Consider the following 14,994-nt stretch of genomic DNA (forward strand, 5'->3'; position numbering starts at 1 on the left):
ATAATCATAACTCCGTGATGTCACATTAGCATACTTAGTGGGACCGGAACTTCCTCCATATTGGCTGTTCTTTGGGGGCAGGGCCAATCAAGAAGGCCAAATGCGGAACCGATTCAACTTCCTTTTTGGTTGTGCTTTTGGGAAGTTGATACTTGTTTGTAGTCTGCCACTATTAAAATGACAGGTGTCAATCATCTTGCCTGCTTGACATGTCCTTGCACGTCACGTGATCATGTTGACTTTTAATTAGGCCTGCCTGAAAGTGTAGAATCAACGTTGGATGCCAGTGATGGCAAAAGACGTCGAAACAGTCAATTGGATTCCGTTTTGACGTTTTCTGTGTAACATCAGAAGACTGCTTTGATTTTCATTCCGTTATGTGGCCGATTTTAGATATCATATATTCAATTAGATCGTTGATGTGAGTCTGTGGTTGACCGTCGTCACGTGCTAGACATTTCGCCTCTGGTCCGTTTAAGACTTGGGACTTTATAGCTGAATCAGGCAAAAAAATGCAGCAGTGTATGTTTACATCCTTAATCAGCAGTAGTATAGTTTATTATCGAGCAATCCTATTATATATCTGTCAAGTAGTATCCAATTTAGTGAAATGTGTCTGTTGCAAAATGGCTGCCGACTCTTCCTTTGGGTATCTAGCCTCATAAACACGGCACACAACTGCTGTCGAAGACGTCTAGGGGCGTGTGTTTTGCGTCAACACGCGGAAGTGATGCGCGGTCAGCAGACTCGGAGAAAAACATCAAGGCTTTCGAGCAGGACGGCGTCTGTGTCTCGCAACTTCTCGCCAGGACCATGTGGATCCACCCTGAGGAGGTTCTGCTGGCCGGCCCGCTTTGGGTCTCCGAGCGGGCCAATCCCTTCTTCATCCTGCAGAAGCGGCGAGGGCACGGTCGGGGAGGGGGACTGTCCGGTTCGTCGTCGTCCCCCCTTACATTGTCTTTGCAAACGCCGAGCGAGAATCGACAAGTCTCGTGCGCTTTCGTCGAGTTGAGTCCAGCTATCGCGAGAATCAAATTTGCGTCCTCTTTGCACAGCTCCGTCAATTAGGAAGTCATCCTTGCGATGTAGCACGTGCTTTAGTTTGTTTGGTGTATTTCTGCAACCCTATTTTGTTAGCATCCCGTTGAACCCATTGGCTACCATCGACGATGGAACATTTGCACTTGGAGCGAATGTTCAATATTAATAAGCGAGAGGAACATTTTAATGGACGTTCACTCTCTTTGAAGCTCGAGGGTCAACCAGTAGTCATTTTTCCGAGTTTACTTGAAGTCACATCTTCTGACTTGTTGCTTTGAAGAAGTTCTTTCTTAGTAGAAGTTTGTGTTCCTGACTCAAGTGCTCCTCCTGGCGTGCAGGTCTGCTGGTGGGAACTCTGGACGTGGTCCTGGACTCCAGCGCCAGGGCGGCCCCTTACCGGATCCTCCTCCAAACGGTCGATTCGCAGGTCTTCTGGAATTTGGCCTGCGGTGAGCCCCGAGCGGCCGCCCGGCCGGATGTCTGAACTCCGGCCGACGTCTGACCCCTGTGTCGCAGGCTCCTCGCGCCGGGAGATCACGGAGCACTGGGACTGGCTGGAGGCCAACCTGCTGCAGACCGTGTCCGTCTTCGACAACGACCAGGACGTGACCACCTTCGTCAGGGGGAAGATTTCCGTACGTTTGCGGCATGGCTCGGCATCTGGCCGTCTTTCGGTCTCACTCGTATTTTCTCACCCTCAGGGCATGATCGCGGAGGAAAAGCGTGCGGCGCCGGGCGAGGATCGGGAGCAGGACGGCGGCAAGTTCCGGGAAGCCCAGCTGAAGATGAGGAAACAGTTCGGGATGCCGGCCGAGGAGAAGCTGGTCAACTATTACTCGTGCAGCTACTGGAAAGGTCGCGTGCCGCGTCAAGGTTGGCTCTACCTCTCCGTCAATCACCTCTGCTTCTACTCCTTCCTGTTGGGAAAAGAAGGTCAGCTTTTGCGCTCCAATCAATGCTTGCAAGTGCCATTTTGTAGGCCAAAAGAGGCAGAAAATGAGGCCAAAACTGGAAACTTGAACGAAAGTTGTTGTCGTTTGTTTCCCGCAGTGAGCCTGGTGGTCCAGTGGACGGAAGTCACCCAACTGGAAAAGAACGCCACCTTGCTGTTCCCGGAGAGCGTCCGCGTCCAGACGCGGACGGACGAGCACTTCTTCTCCGTCTTCCTGGACGTCAACGACACCTTCAAGCTGATGGAGCAGCTGGCCAACATGGCCATGCGCCAGCTGCTGGACAACGAGGTCTTCGCCGCCGACCGATCTCTGCCCAAAGCCGGCGAGGCCCTCAAGAACGTCTCGGCGCTCAAGAGGTTCCGCCATATTTTTTTTCCTCTATCTGACTGCTTTGGAAAAATAATTTCCTTTTTTTTTTTTTTTTTTTCCTCCATCCGGCAGAGATCTGGACGCACGCGCCAAGAACGAGCGATACCGCAGCGCCTTCCGCCTGACGGAGGACGAGCGCCTGGACGGCCACACGGACTGCACGCTGTGGGCGCCCTTCGCCAAAAGGCACGTGGCGGGCCAGCTCTTCATCTCCGACAACTACATTTGCTTCAGCAGCCGACGGGAAGACCTGTGCCGCCTCATCGTGCCGCTCCGAGAGGTTGGAATTTCGAAAGCTCAAAAACATTGCATCAAAGTCAATCTTAGGGCGCAAACGTCGTAACATGACTTTTGCTGTCAGAATCCGTATTCTTAAAAATACGTGTTTCCCCCAGGTGTCGGTGGTGGAGAAGGCGGAGAGCAGCGCCGTCCTTCCGTGTCCGCTGTCCATCAGCACCAAGAACAAAAGCAACTTCCTCTTCGCCAACCTCAAAGACCGAGACCTCCTGGTCCGCCGCATCTCCGACTTCCTGCTGCGGACGCCGGACGAGTCTCGGGGGGACGCGGCGGCGGTGCCCCGGCAAGGCCCCGACGCCCCCACCGCCACTCAGGGTCTGCTGGAGCTTTACCGCAAAGGCGTCCCAGAGGAACCGGGACCCAGAGCCGTGAGTCTTTGTTTTAATCCCGGCCGGTTTTCCGAGAAGATTTGGACTTTTCTCTGTCTAGGACTATTTAGCCATTTAAAAAAAAAATATTTTCGTTGGCTGATATTTGAGTCGGGTCGATGTTGACACCGTGTGCTGGAATAGTTTCTCGGAAAGCAACGCGGCTGAAATCTGCTCCTTTTGTTTGTGTCAGGCCAAGGAGAAAATGAAAGAGGAAGCGTGGAACATCCACTTCTCGGAGTTTGGCCGAGGGGTCTGCATGTACAGGACCCCCAGGAGCCGAGAACTGGTCCTGGACGGCATCCCCGACAAGCTGCGGGGGGAACTCTGGTTGCTCTTCTCGGGTAGGCCGGCTCGGCTCGCTTCCCGTGGATTCGGGAGCATTTCCGCCATTCAAATTTGCCCCGGGCGTGACGGGCAGGAGCGCACAACCAGATGTCCGCCCATCCGGGTTACTACGACGCGTTGGCGGAGAAGGCGGCGGGCCTGGCCTCTTTGGCCACGGAGGAGATCGAGCGGGACCTCCACCGCTCCATGCCCGAGCACCGGGCCTTCCAGAACGAGATGGGCATCGCCGCCCTGCGCCGCGTCCTCACCGCTTACGCCCACAGGAACCCGGGCATCGGCTATTGCCAGGTGGGCGTCTCCGCCGTGGTGGGATGGACGAGGGCCGGCCCCACCTGACCCCCCGCCGCGCTGGCCGTCTTTAGGCCATGAACATCGTGACGTCGGTGCTGCTGCTCTACTGCACCGAGGAGGAGGCCTTCTGGCTCTTGGTGGCGCTCTGCGAACGCATGCTGCCGGACTACTACGACGCCCGGGTCGTGGGTGGGTAGACCGGCCCCGTGGCCTCTCGGAGCCGAGCCACACGCTGCTGTCGTCCGCCAGGGGCGCTGGTGGACCAAGGCGTGTTCGAGGAGCTGACCAGGGCCTTCCTGCCGCTGCTCTACGAGCACATGAAGGAACTTGGCGTCATCTCTACCATCAGCCTTTCTTGGTTCCTCACCCTCTTCCTGTCCGTCATGCCTTTTGACAGCGCCGTCATCCTGGTGGACTGCTTTTTCTACGAGGGCGTCAAAGTCATCTTCCAGGTTAGGCCGGGGCGGGTCGGCCCCCGTTCCCAGCTCACGCCATACCGTCCGCCTTCCCGCAGGTGGCGCTGGCGGTGCTTAATGACAACGTGGACACCCTGTTGGCCTGTGTCGACGAGGGCGAGGCCATGACCGTCTTAGGGAGGTGAGAACCGCCGCCACCGCCGGCGTCCCGTCCCCCGGGTCACGTGCCCGCCGGCGCGCAGGTACCTGGACAACGTGACCAACGGTCAGATGGCCGAGCAGCCCGAGCGGGCCGACGGAGAGGAGCCGGCGGCGCCCGAGATGGACGTCTTCCGCCTGGTGGAGTCCTCCTACGAGGTGGGTTTCCGCCTAAAGGGGCGCCGTTTTTGCGATCTGAGCACCCCTCCGCCGACAGAAGTTCGGCAGCCTCCGTGCCGACGTCATTGAGCAGATGAGGTTCAAGCAGAGGTTGAAGGTCATCCAGTCGCTGGAGGACACGGCCAAACGCAGCGTGGTGAGCGCCCTTTCCGGCCGGCCGGACGGCGGCCGCCGCCTCTTCTGACCCCTTTGCCCCCCGCCTGCCGCAGGTGAGGGCCGCCATGACCGAATCGGCGTTCGACATGGACGAGCTGGAGGACCTCTACTGTCTCTTCAAGGTTGGTTGGGCTGGGCGGGGCGTTTCCGTTCCGTTCCCTCGGTAATGGCGACATGCTCCTCGCAGGCCCAGCACATGAGCGGCTGCTACTGGGGCGGCGGCTCGGCGGCGGCGGAGCGTCACGACCCGGGCCTGCCGTACCTGGAGCAGTACCGTATCGACGGCGGGCAGTTCTGGCGGTTGTGGCACGCCCTGTCCGCCTGGCCCTGCGCCAGCCACGCCCGCGTCCTGGCCGGCCGCCTCTTCCGGACGCTGGACCGCAACCGTGACGGCCTGGTCAACTTCAAGGAGTTTGCGGCGGCGCTCAGTGAGTGGCGCCCTCCCTCCCTCCCTCCCTCCCTCGGTGCCGCCGCCCGTCAGCCGGCCGCGTCTCATCCGGCAGCTGGTCCGCAGGTGGGATGTACCACGGGGATGTGACCGACAAACTCAAGTTGCTCTATAAGCTCCACCTTCCCCCGGGTAAGTGGACTAAATGAGGAAACCTAGGCAAAGCTAGCCGTGTTGAATAGGAACTCATTGTTTGTCGTTGCGCTAACACCACAATTGGTTGGCATCATTTCATTTTTTTGTCTATTTCCTTTCAGCTCTGTGTCCCGAGGAGGAGGCGGAGGAGGCAGAGTCGGCGTCTGAGGCGGCAAACTTCTTCCCCGACGCATCTAAAGGTACCTGCCGGCGGTGGGCGGGAATGGCGGGAATGGCGGGGACGGGGTTTAACGGGCTTCTTCTTTCACCGTCGTTTTCCAGAAGACTCCGTCTCGTCCTCTGCACGAGCAGGTCAGTGGAGTGGTCGCTCTCGCCACAAACGACAGAGCGGCTTTTCCCATTTGCGTGCATTACTCTGCTAACCGATCTCGTCCGCCACGCCACGCAGGGGGGGAGGAGGCCCGACCCGAGTTGGCGGTCCGCGGCGTGAGCCAGGAAAAGAAAGGTGAGCGGACGGACGGGTGGGGCTCCCGGGACGCCTGTTGACCTTTTGACCCACCCCCACGGCAGAAGACTACAGGTCCTACCTGAGAGCGTGGGCTGAGGAGAAGGAGCCCAAGCGGGAATCCATCAAGGATCTCCCCGCCATGAATCAGGTCAGTGCAATGCCAGCCCCCCCCCCCCCCCCTTCCCCCTCCAACTCTCGCTCTCTGGCCATCACTCACTCCTTCGCTCTCTGACCTAGGATCAGTTCATCGAGCTGTGCAAGACCTTGTACAACATGTTCAGCGAGGAGGAGTGCCACGAACAGCAGCTCTACCACGCCATCGCCACCGTGGCCAGCTTGCTTCTGCGCATCGGCGAAGCGGGTAAAAAGTTCCACAAGACGACGACGCTGACGGACGAGCCGGAGAAGGCCGGCGCCCCCGACGAGCGCTGGGCCGTCACCTTCGAGCAGGTACTGGCGTCCGTCTTGACCGAAGCACCACTGGTGGAATACTTTGAGAGGAAACGAGACGTCAGGGCACGGGTGTCCGCCCTCAAAGATCGGCGGCGGAGCGCCTCCTCCCGGGACGGCCCCTGATGCCTCTCTTAAAAAACGTTGCCACTTTTTTCCTTTTGATGGAACGAAAACTGCGCCTTGACCCAGCGTCCAATCCGTTGGAGTGGACAAATGTTGTCCATACGGATTGGGTGGATCAACTCATTTCATTTCAAGACTTTTTGTTGGTAGGAGCAACATCCCCACCGACGTTAACGCCAAGTAGTTTATTTTCCCAACCAATCTTTTAAAGATTCTATTAAGGTCAATCTGTTGGCTATGTAGTCATTGGCTGCCATTGGCCATGAGAGAGAGGTTTATTTTTTTAACTCAACCACGGTGGCCGACCTCCAGTTGATTGGTGAAATGAAAGAACCAGACTGAAGTTGACAAAATGTACAAAATGTCGACCGACAGACACTTTTATTAACACTTTTTTATTACTATTCTGTCTGAATAATCAATAAACAAATGTTGACCAAAACAGGGAGGCCTTTTTGTATACAGGTTAACCACGGAATTTAGTTATATAACAAAAAAAATGACCATTTATACATGGTCTATTTTGCCCAACAATTACTTACTATATATAGTCTTTTTTTTTTTTAGGAAAAGTCTAAGTACAAATGGTGTACTTTTAGGAAAAAGTTGCCATACTATACATGGTCTTGTTGTTAAACCTCACTAAACATTATTTTTGAAGAAAAAGCCTTCTCCACAGCATTGCTTCGTGAGCTACTCCCCTGGATAATGCATGCATGAGTGGAGAGAGAAAACAAGGAAAGTTGGAAGAATAAGAAAGCCTCTCAGCCTTTATTTGCACGCCCAAAAAACATCTGCCATTTTGGACGTCGGAGAAGGAGGACAAGCAAGATGAAGCAGGGGTCAACGGCGCTGGCGGGCGTTTTTGCCGTCGTACTGGATGGCATCCAAGGCGGCGCCGATGTCAAACTCTTTGGCCCGGAGGAGGCGGCTCAGCCAGCCGCCCTCGTCCGTGAAGCCCATGGACAACATGTGAGTCAGAGACTCCACCAGGCGGGGGTCCATACCTAGGAGGACAGGGTTCAGCATGGCCGGGAGCGCAACCATACGGGCAAGGCCTCACCTGGAGGAAGGCGGGGGTACAGGGCCGCCGGAGGAGCCCCTTTAGCGCCGTCCTGTTCCACCTCTCGGACGGCGCCCCGATCCACCTCGGCGCCCTGCAACAACGACTGCATTTCGCCGCTGGATGGGTCCACCTCCTTGCCGCTCACGTGCGTCCACTCTTCGTCGTCTTTGCTCGGCGAAGCCTGCCGGCGGGAAGGGAAGAACTTAGGTGAGGAGCCCCCGACCGAAGAGAGGAAGAGAGACCACTGCGCCACACCTGTGCCTCCCGCTCCGCGTCTTCTTCACGCGGTCCTTCCGTCACCTTGACGGCGCGGCCGCCGTGTTCCACGTCAATGTCCACGTCGATGCCTGGGTGAGACATAAGGCGTCATTGGGAGACGTGTGCAACGGCGATGGATGACTCACCTAGCGGGCTGAGCATGGCCGCCACGCTCTCGCCCACATTCCTCAGGTAATTGATGCCGCCTTGGACGTCAGCAACGGGCATGGCGGGTGTGGCGGGCGCAGTGTTTCGACGAGCGCCACGCCCACAATGCCTCGTCTTTGTCTTCAGCTTGATGTGCGGGAACGCCCCCTGCGAGGCCCGCACGGGACGAACGCCGGGGCTACCGACCAGGGAGTGTTCTGGATGGATCCCTTTGGACCAGCAATCCACGCAGAGGTCGTAGTCGGGGCAGACGGCGCACTTGAAGCGCACACCCACTACCGGGCCCTCGCAGCCGTCGCACGTCACGTTGACGTGCACGCCGGCCGGGGTGGCCCAAGTGGCGGGGGGCACCGTGGTGGGGGGCACTTTAGCAGGGGGAGCTGTGGTGGAGGATGCCGCCGCGGCGGACGGCTTGGCTGGCGAGTCCTGACGCGGCTCCTCTTTCTCTACAAGGCAAGATCAACAAAGTAAGTTAGCAATAAAAATGTCACTTTAAGTAACTGTTTTTCTTTAAAGAGCAACAACATTAAGATTGGAGGAAGGAAACGTTTGACGATATGACGTAGATCAGGGGTGGCCAACTCCAATCCAGTCTTGTTTTCCATATCTCCTACCTCTACCACAGCTGAATCAAATAATCAAGTCATCAGCAACAGCCGCCCAGAAGCTTCCTAACGATCCCGGTGTGTTGGGGGAGGTAGACATGGAAAACAGACTGGAATGGGGCTGACCAGCACCGGACTTGACCACCTCTGATCTACATCATTTCTGGTCGTGAAACAACAATTCAATATCGGTACCTTTCGGTACTTTTGAGGAAAAATGTCACTTACCTCTGACGAAAATGCGAAAGACGCCGTCTTTTATGCAAGTCTCAGCCAAGAAGAGCTCCTCATTGGACGAGAAGGCCACCAGTTCGCCATCGCCATCTGCCGAATCCCCCCCCAAAAAAATAAGAAAAGGAAAAAGCTTCACCGGACGTCGTTGCCTACCTTCGTAGTTCAACTGGATGCTGCTGATGGGCCTGTTTTTGAGTGAGCTGTACAGCTGGTTACTTTTGCTCTCCAGCTGCTCGTATCTCCCGATGGTCGGGTCATCCTTCAGCACAAACTTTCGAATTTCCGCTATCGACCCTTTGCTCATCAGGTAAGCCTTGACGGTGACCGACATTTTTGCTTCAGCTCGAGTCCGCTCAGTTGTTGTTTTTCTTCTCTACGCAGGTTTATGAAGAAGCTTTTAAGAGCGTCGTCTCAATGTTGTTGCGCTCTTTTCCGGTATGGGCGTGGATACGCGTTGACTGTATGGACATGGCATTCCATTGGTTTCGCTCCGCCCGCGGCGACCAATCGGATGTGGCGCTAGCAGAGGTTGGGCGGGGGCTTTGCCAGTCACCAGACTGGAAAAATTCGCTCCGTCATTCTTACGTCGTTATACACCTTTTTTTCAGCTAGCCCCAAATGCAAAATTGAATTACATTTTGCACTAATTTTACATCATTCAATAGAGTCTACTGGGATTTATACAGGGTGATCCAAAATCTGATGGCTTGAGTATTGGTGGGTTGGGCACTTAGCTCAAGCAGCAAGTGTTTGTAGTCAAGACTTTCCAACAATCAAAAAGTTAAGTATAATTAACTTTTCCCACTCTAAGATACAGTAAAGTACTGAGTATGATCTGGGAGTGAAATGTGCCAAAGCAACAAATACTACTACATCAGTCTTCCACCTCTGTGGTCCTGAGTTCAAATCCTAGTACATGCAAAATTTTTTCCCAATATTCAGTTAAAAGAATAAGTTCTAATGCCTAAGTGTTTAAGTGTATAAGTCTTCAGTGGTGGATGAAGTATTTTGTCAAAAAAATGACTAAGTGTTTCACCCATTTTCCTTGGATAAAACGTTTCAACATGTATGTGTATGTAGAGATAAATGTACAAGTACTACAGTTTTCTCTCACAGGTTGGTGGCCTGGTGGTTAAGTCATCTGACTTCCACATCTGTGGACCTGGGTTCAAATCCAAGTGCAGGCAAATATTTTCCCACTATTTCCAGGTAAATGAAAGAGATGAGTGTCCAAGTACTACTGCCTACTCTCACTGGGTTAACCTTTTGCTGAAAAGTATGACTAAGTGTTTAATATAAATTAAAAAGTTTTTTCTTTTTTTTCTTCTTCTTATTCCATTGACCAATTCTTCTTTCCAAGTATTTTCAGCCAAACGACGGCAGCGAGAATCGAACCCAGGTCTCCCAGATGGGAATCCAGTGCTCTAACCTCTACGCCAACCAAGTGACTACACTTTCCTTAGTCATCATCTGAGTTTCTTGACAAGAAGTCCACAGAAACAACTAAGAGAAAATGTGTCACAACCGGGAATTGAACCCAGGTCTCCCGGACGGGAGTCCAGTGAACTAACCTCTGCGCCACAAAGGCCACACTTAATTTTGGAAAGTCTTGACTACACATGGTTGTTTGTATTTAAGGGGTCACTTAGCTCAAGCAGTAAGTGTTCGCTTGCCACGTGAAAAGGTGGATTGGGAAGTTAGCTCAAGCAGCAGAACACATACTTAACATTCGAATAGTCGGTGCCAGAATCTTTCAACTTCTGTCTTCAGTGACTGAGTGAAAGCATACTTTAACACACAAAATGCTTTTGAAGTGAACGGCATGACTTAACTTGAAAAGATAAAAATGCCAAATGTTACACACAAAATGCTTTTGAAGTAAATGGCATGACCTAATCTGAAAGGATAAAAACGTCAAACATTACACACAAAAAACCTGACATTTGTACACAAGTTGTGAATATTTGAAATTATGCCAAGGAAAATTGTCAAAATGATTGGCCCACGAAAGATTCTAAAACACCCTGTTTTATCCTCAAATATTTTTAATTTAAATCTAAGTCAATTAAAAGCTTTGAAAAACATTGTGCTCCATGTCATTTTTTTTTTTTGGGTTATGAACCAGGTGGAATGTTACTTTCTATTTTACAATTTACATCATCCAAATAGCTGCCTCGCATGAATACATTGAGATTAAGCCAGCTGCCTTCCTCAAGATAATGCCCATTTACTTCACAAGAAATCAACATATAACAACTGTTAATTTTGGATTGTTATATCTTCATCTTCCTGTCCCACGTTTCTATTTGTGTGCCTCCAATAAGTTGTCAAACTGTACTTGTTAGTCACCAAGGTTACTTTAGTTTCCCTCGAGACAATCTTTGTAAACAGGAGCACATGACTGAGTGACTACGTGTAAGCTAGAAGCTTCTGGGCCCGCCCGCCCGCCGCGGAACTTCCCCCGGTTTATCCTGTTCCCGCCTGGCACGCAACAGGGTGACTCACTCGGAGGCGGTCCTGGCCCAGTTTCCTTTTATTCAGGGACACAAAAACACACAACATAAAAAAAGCAAAGAACCACAAAGTCAAGTGTCAGATATAGAGGGGGTGGTACTGCCGAGGCGTCAGGCGTTTTCGACACGTGGGGCACGTGTGCGAACGGGAAAGGGCGTCTCGTAGGCATTGGCTGCAGAAGACGTGGCCGCATTTGGTAGACACCACCAGCCGCCCGCTCTCCACCATCTTGCAAAGATCACCCGCCTCGTTAGTATTTGCGGGCCGTGCCGAGGCCGCGCCGGCCGGGTCGGACCTTACCTCCGTGTACGTGTCCATGCACACCGGACAGCTGATGGTTCCCGGTGTAAGCCTGAGGGCGAAGACAGGAATTGGACTTTTTAACAGTGACTTTTGGCACAAAACGTCCAAAGAGGGGTGGTGGCAGACGATCAATGAACCGCTGCCAGTCCCTCGCCAGGGCATCGATGATTGATAAACATATTTTCTCACATAATAGGCGTATTTGTAACCAAAAAAAAAGATGACTGAATCAAGGGTACGCACACAAGAACTAGTTTCTACACTCTTTTGCCAGTAGATGTCGGGAAATTTACATTCACTATTTGTTGGTTATTTTCTGTTTAGCAGTAAGAAAACAACCATTAGTGGATGGATGACTAACTTCCTTATGATTCATATAGTATCTCAGAAATAGCACATGACGTGGATGATTTTTCTTAATATTTTCCCTTCAAAGTAACACATTTGTACTCCCCATTAAAACCATGAACATGGAGGTGAAAATTGTCAATCAGAGGGGCGGCTTACACGCGAAAATTTGTCAAGTTTAACCATTTTAAGGGGGCGACTTATGTGAGAAAATACTATAAGTTGAATTGACGGCAGAAGCATGAAGTTAGCCCAACATTATTTTTTCAACTCTATAAGCGATGGACTGATTTCAACGATTGGACCGAACAAGTAAGTTGGGCAATATAGCGCTGGCCACGTGTCCATTACCTGGTGGAGCTCCCTGCCTGGAGCGAGAACAAGACGTCGGCGCCTGGGAGGCCCGAGGAGGGCTCGTCCTCGTCGCTGCTGACCACGTAGCTACCTCCCGGGGGGTTCCTCCTTCCGCCGTCGTCGCCGCCGCCGGGATCCGAGAGGCGCCCCGTCAGCGTGCGTGCGCGAGTGCGTCCTCGAGTCCGGACGGGCGAGCCTTCGTCTACCAGCTGGGGAGAAAAAAACAAGAGTTGGCAATTACACATTTGCGCTTTGACCATATATTTCAGACATAAATTGCTGCTTTTTAGGACATTTAAAAGGTATTCCATGAAAAGACTATTCAAGCACTGGGCAACTGCTTATGAAGTCTGATTGATTTATAAAACTAGATTTTTTGTCCCTGACACATTCCTATCAACTGTTGTTATTAATATAATACAAAATGACCATATTAGAACAAAAAAAAAATCAAGACTGGAAAAATATCATTCAGACTTCACCATAAGACCCAACTCACACTCATAATTCAAGTTACAAAGCGCCTTTGCATAACATTTCTGTGTTCTGAATATGAAAGCAAAAAGCCTGTCACTCGACAAAATTGTCTTGTCATTCTTCTGGAACAAAATGAATTCATAAGATGAGGTAATGCTGTATACAGAAAAAAAACAGGAAAGATCAGGCCTTGTGTCCCACGAGTATGAATGCCTCCTAGTGGATAAACATTGTCCACCACTGGTTTTGCAAGTTCTTCATTGCATGTATTATAAAAATGTTTTTTTTTAAAAATCTAACCATCGGCATGATTCCCATCTCACGCTCGCCGTCGTTTAAAATTTGCTTGCTCCATTGATGAGCAATTTACAGTAATGCCTCAATTAGTGTGTCGTCACGCATCACAAATTCAATACCACACATTTTTTCCCCGCTATTATTATTTTTTAATTGCTACTAAAACTTGTTCTACTAGGACTCAGCACTATAGAAAAAAAATTAAACTATATAAAAATGAAAATCCCCACTGAAACTCATAAGCAGAAGCTAATAATAAATCTTTAGTTACAAGTTATAATAGAACTGGCCCCACTTTTCGATTATTGTGCCCATGTCCGGTCTACTTTAACTGTGATATTCAATATTTAATATATATACGTCATGCTACTACCATTGAACAGCCTCTAATTTTCCACTCGTATGAATATTTCTTGTTTTAGGAAGCTCACTTTGGTTTCCAGTCAAATGACATTTTGGTGTAATATTAGCATTATGCCCTTGAGAAAATACAAAACCGAAAACCGACCAAAATAGTCACCAATCAATTGGATCATCGATGTGTGCGCTTTACCAGCACGGAGTCGTTGTTGGTCAGATCGACCACGTGCGCCGCTTCCCACGACTCCGACGTCAGGTCCACCACTTCGGCGGGATCTGAATGACAAAAGCCGGTTAGTCATCCGGGCGTGTGGTGCCCACGCCCGGCCGGTCGGGGCACCCACCGTCCGGAGGGTTGTCCATCACATCGACGGTCTCTGCCGGCGGTGGCGGGACAACTCGGGGACTGCTCCTCCTGTTAGAGGCTGCCACGGCCCGACGATCGGCACGGGCCGTTCGGCGCGCGTTTGCGCCGCCGCGGTGTTTGGCGGCGGACGCCAGCGGGCCCTCCGCGTTCCGTCTTTTCCTCGGAGCCTGCAAATACAGCATGTCCGGTGAACAATTCATTCGTCTGCCATGAATCTGTAAAGTTCCCCTTAAACAGTCAGTGGGCTGCAGCCGACAAACTTTTAATGACTTCTTTATAAAATTTGAAAAAATGTGTGGTACTAAACATTGACATTCATTTGCTGCCAAGGCTCCCAATTCAAATGGTTTGGACGTCAATGACACTGAAATAGTTGAGAGCGAGAAACGAGGCAAAGACTCACTGGTTCCGTTTGATTTGTGTCCGAGCTCTAATATTTTGCAAATGCACCGGACGGAGCCTTAAAATCCCCCAACCAATACTGTATAAAACAAATGCCAATGTCAAGGCTTTTTAAAACTGGCGTGCCCACGCCTCCTCCTCGACGTCACGCGGCCGTCGCCGAAAAACGTGCTTTAATATAAAAGGTTTGGGAGTAATATTCAAGTGTTTGGAGCGTGTTGAAACTTACAGTGTTGCTCATAGCTTGACGCCGACACCCGGGGCACACCCTGAGGACACATTCAACACGTTGTACTTCATCAGTGTTCAACAAAAACACAAACTGTGCAGTACTTCATCACTGTTCAACAAAAACACAAAGTGTGCAGCCAACAGCTATCTTGCTAACCACGCCGCCAGTCTGCAAACACGAGCCAAAAAGTTGACTCGAAATGATTCCCAGTCCAGGGGGAAAACATTAAGTCGGCTCGAGACGTCTTAGCTTGACACGTGGACTAAAAAAACGTCAACTCGAAACGTTTGACAGTAAGAATGATAATGATAAAGCCGGTGAGCTCCGAGCAGCCCGTTAGCATTGTAGGTTAGCATCGCTCACCGGCACGTAACTTCCCGCCTTCTTTCGTGCTGTATTCCCACTCGTCATCGAATGGCGTCCAATTTTACTCGAAACGTCAGAGGCAGACTTCGTTCATCACTTATACGCCAACATTAGAGGTCCCACGTAGGAATGTTAAAGTCAGGAAATGAACATGAGGCTCTGGTTCTTAATATCAACATGTGAAAAGAATAGCGAATCAGATGTCTCACTTCCTTATTCCAACGCACGAGTGCGCCCTCCTGTGGACCGGAGGCAGAAAGCAGTATCCCCAGACGGCGCCACATAGATATCAAATGTACATGAAAAAAAAACCTACAAGATGTTCAATGCAAAGAGAGGGGAAGGGCTTCATTTGTCAGCCATTATATGTCAGGGCCGCTTGATAATGAGCATTACAA

General features: G+C 51.3%; 3 protein-coding genes across 5 annotated transcripts; 1 reads left to right on the forward strand and 2 right to left on the reverse strand.

Moving 5' to 3' along the window:
* Positions 1 to 705: 705 nt before the first annotated feature.
* tbc1d9b (TBC1 domain family member 9b) lies at positions 706 to 6,687 on the forward strand. Its single transcript, XM_077733041.1, has 22 exons — positions 706 to 931; positions 1,380 to 1,490; positions 1,558 to 1,676; positions 1,743 to 1,974; positions 2,092 to 2,350; positions 2,436 to 2,643; positions 2,759 to 3,028; positions 3,222 to 3,372; positions 3,450 to 3,664; positions 3,739 to 3,856; positions 3,917 to 4,119; positions 4,182 to 4,264; positions 4,326 to 4,440; positions 4,499 to 4,597; positions 4,671 to 4,739; positions 4,805 to 5,045; positions 5,132 to 5,197; positions 5,323 to 5,400; positions 5,483 to 5,512; positions 5,610 to 5,666; positions 5,732 to 5,817; positions 5,907 to 6,687. The coding sequence occupies exons 1-22, from the start codon at positions 814 to 816 to the stop codon at positions 6,243 to 6,245; spliced, it is 3,267 nt and encodes a 1,088-aa protein (XP_077589167.1). The 5' UTR covers positions 706 to 813; the 3' UTR covers positions 6,246 to 6,687.
* Positions 6,601 to 9,006, reverse strand: sqstm1 (sequestosome 1). Its single transcript, XM_077733052.1, is given in 6 exon segments — positions 6,601 to 7,252; positions 7,309 to 7,570; positions 7,573 to 7,658; positions 7,716 to 8,183; positions 8,571 to 8,666; positions 8,730 to 9,006. Coding segments are annotated over 6 exon segments (1,254 nt in total). The 5' UTR covers positions 8,908 to 9,006; the 3' UTR covers positions 6,601 to 7,088.
* Positions 9,007 to 11,094: 2,088 nt separating this feature from the next.
* LOC144207949 (E3 ubiquitin-protein ligase RNF4-like) lies at positions 11,095 to 14,853 on the reverse strand. 3 transcript variants are annotated; one of them, XM_077733636.1, is made up of 7 exons: positions 14,594 to 14,853; positions 14,228 to 14,267; positions 13,574 to 13,763; positions 13,423 to 13,505; positions 12,093 to 12,304; positions 11,391 to 11,442; positions 11,095 to 11,318 (listed from the first exon to the last, which is right to left on the reverse strand). In XM_077733636.1, exons 2-7 carry the CDS (start codon positions 14,237 to 14,239, stop codon positions 11,169 to 11,171), a joined length of 699 nt encoding a protein of 232 aa, XP_077589762.1. In that variant the 5' UTR covers positions 14,240 to 14,267; positions 14,594 to 14,853; the 3' UTR covers positions 11,095 to 11,168. The 3 variants fall into 3 exon arrangements, with proteins under 3 accessions (XP_077589762.1, XP_077589763.1, XP_077589764.1); XM_077733637.1 differs by having other exon boundaries at positions 14,228 to 14,338; XM_077733638.1 differs by lacking the exons at positions 14,228 to 14,267; positions 14,594 to 14,853 and adding an exon at positions 14,000 to 14,110.
* Positions 14,854 to 14,994: the final 141 nt, after the last annotated feature.

Source organism: Stigmatopora nigra, chromosome 14 (genome assembly GCF_051989575.1).
Source record: "Stigmatopora nigra isolate UIUO_SnigA chromosome 14, RoL_Snig_1.1, whole genome shotgun sequence".
NCBI classification, from domain to species: domain Eukaryota; kingdom Metazoa; phylum Chordata; class Actinopteri; order Syngnathiformes; family Syngnathidae; genus Stigmatopora; species Stigmatopora nigra.

What these genes read in the sequence shown, in the direction of transcription:
- tbc1d9b (XM_077733041.1), top strand. Translation starts at nt 814, where the DNA reads ATGTGGATCCACCCTGAGGAGGTTCTGCTGGCCGGCCCGCTTTGGGTC. An exon ending in GCGTCAAAGTCATCTTCCAG is followed by an intron (nt 4,120 to 4,181) that starts GTTAGGCCGGGG and finishes GCCTTCCCGCAG; the next exon opens with GTGGCGCTGGCGGTGCTTAA. An exon ending in CTTCCCCGACGCATCTAAAG is followed by an intron (nt 5,401 to 5,482) that starts GTACCTGCCGGC and finishes GTCGTTTTCCAG; the next exon opens with AAGACTCCGTCTCGTCCTCT.
- LOC144207949 (XM_077733636.1), bottom strand. An exon ending in GATGGACAACCCTCCGGACG is followed by an intron (nt 13,506 to 13,573) that starts GTGGGTGCCCCG and finishes TTTGTCATTCAG; the next exon opens with ATCCCGCCGAAGTGGTGGAC. An exon ending in CAGGCAGGGAGCTCCACCAG is followed by an intron (nt 11,443 to 12,092) that starts GTAATGGACACG and finishes CTTCGCCCTCAG; the next exon opens with GCTTACACCGGGAACCATCA.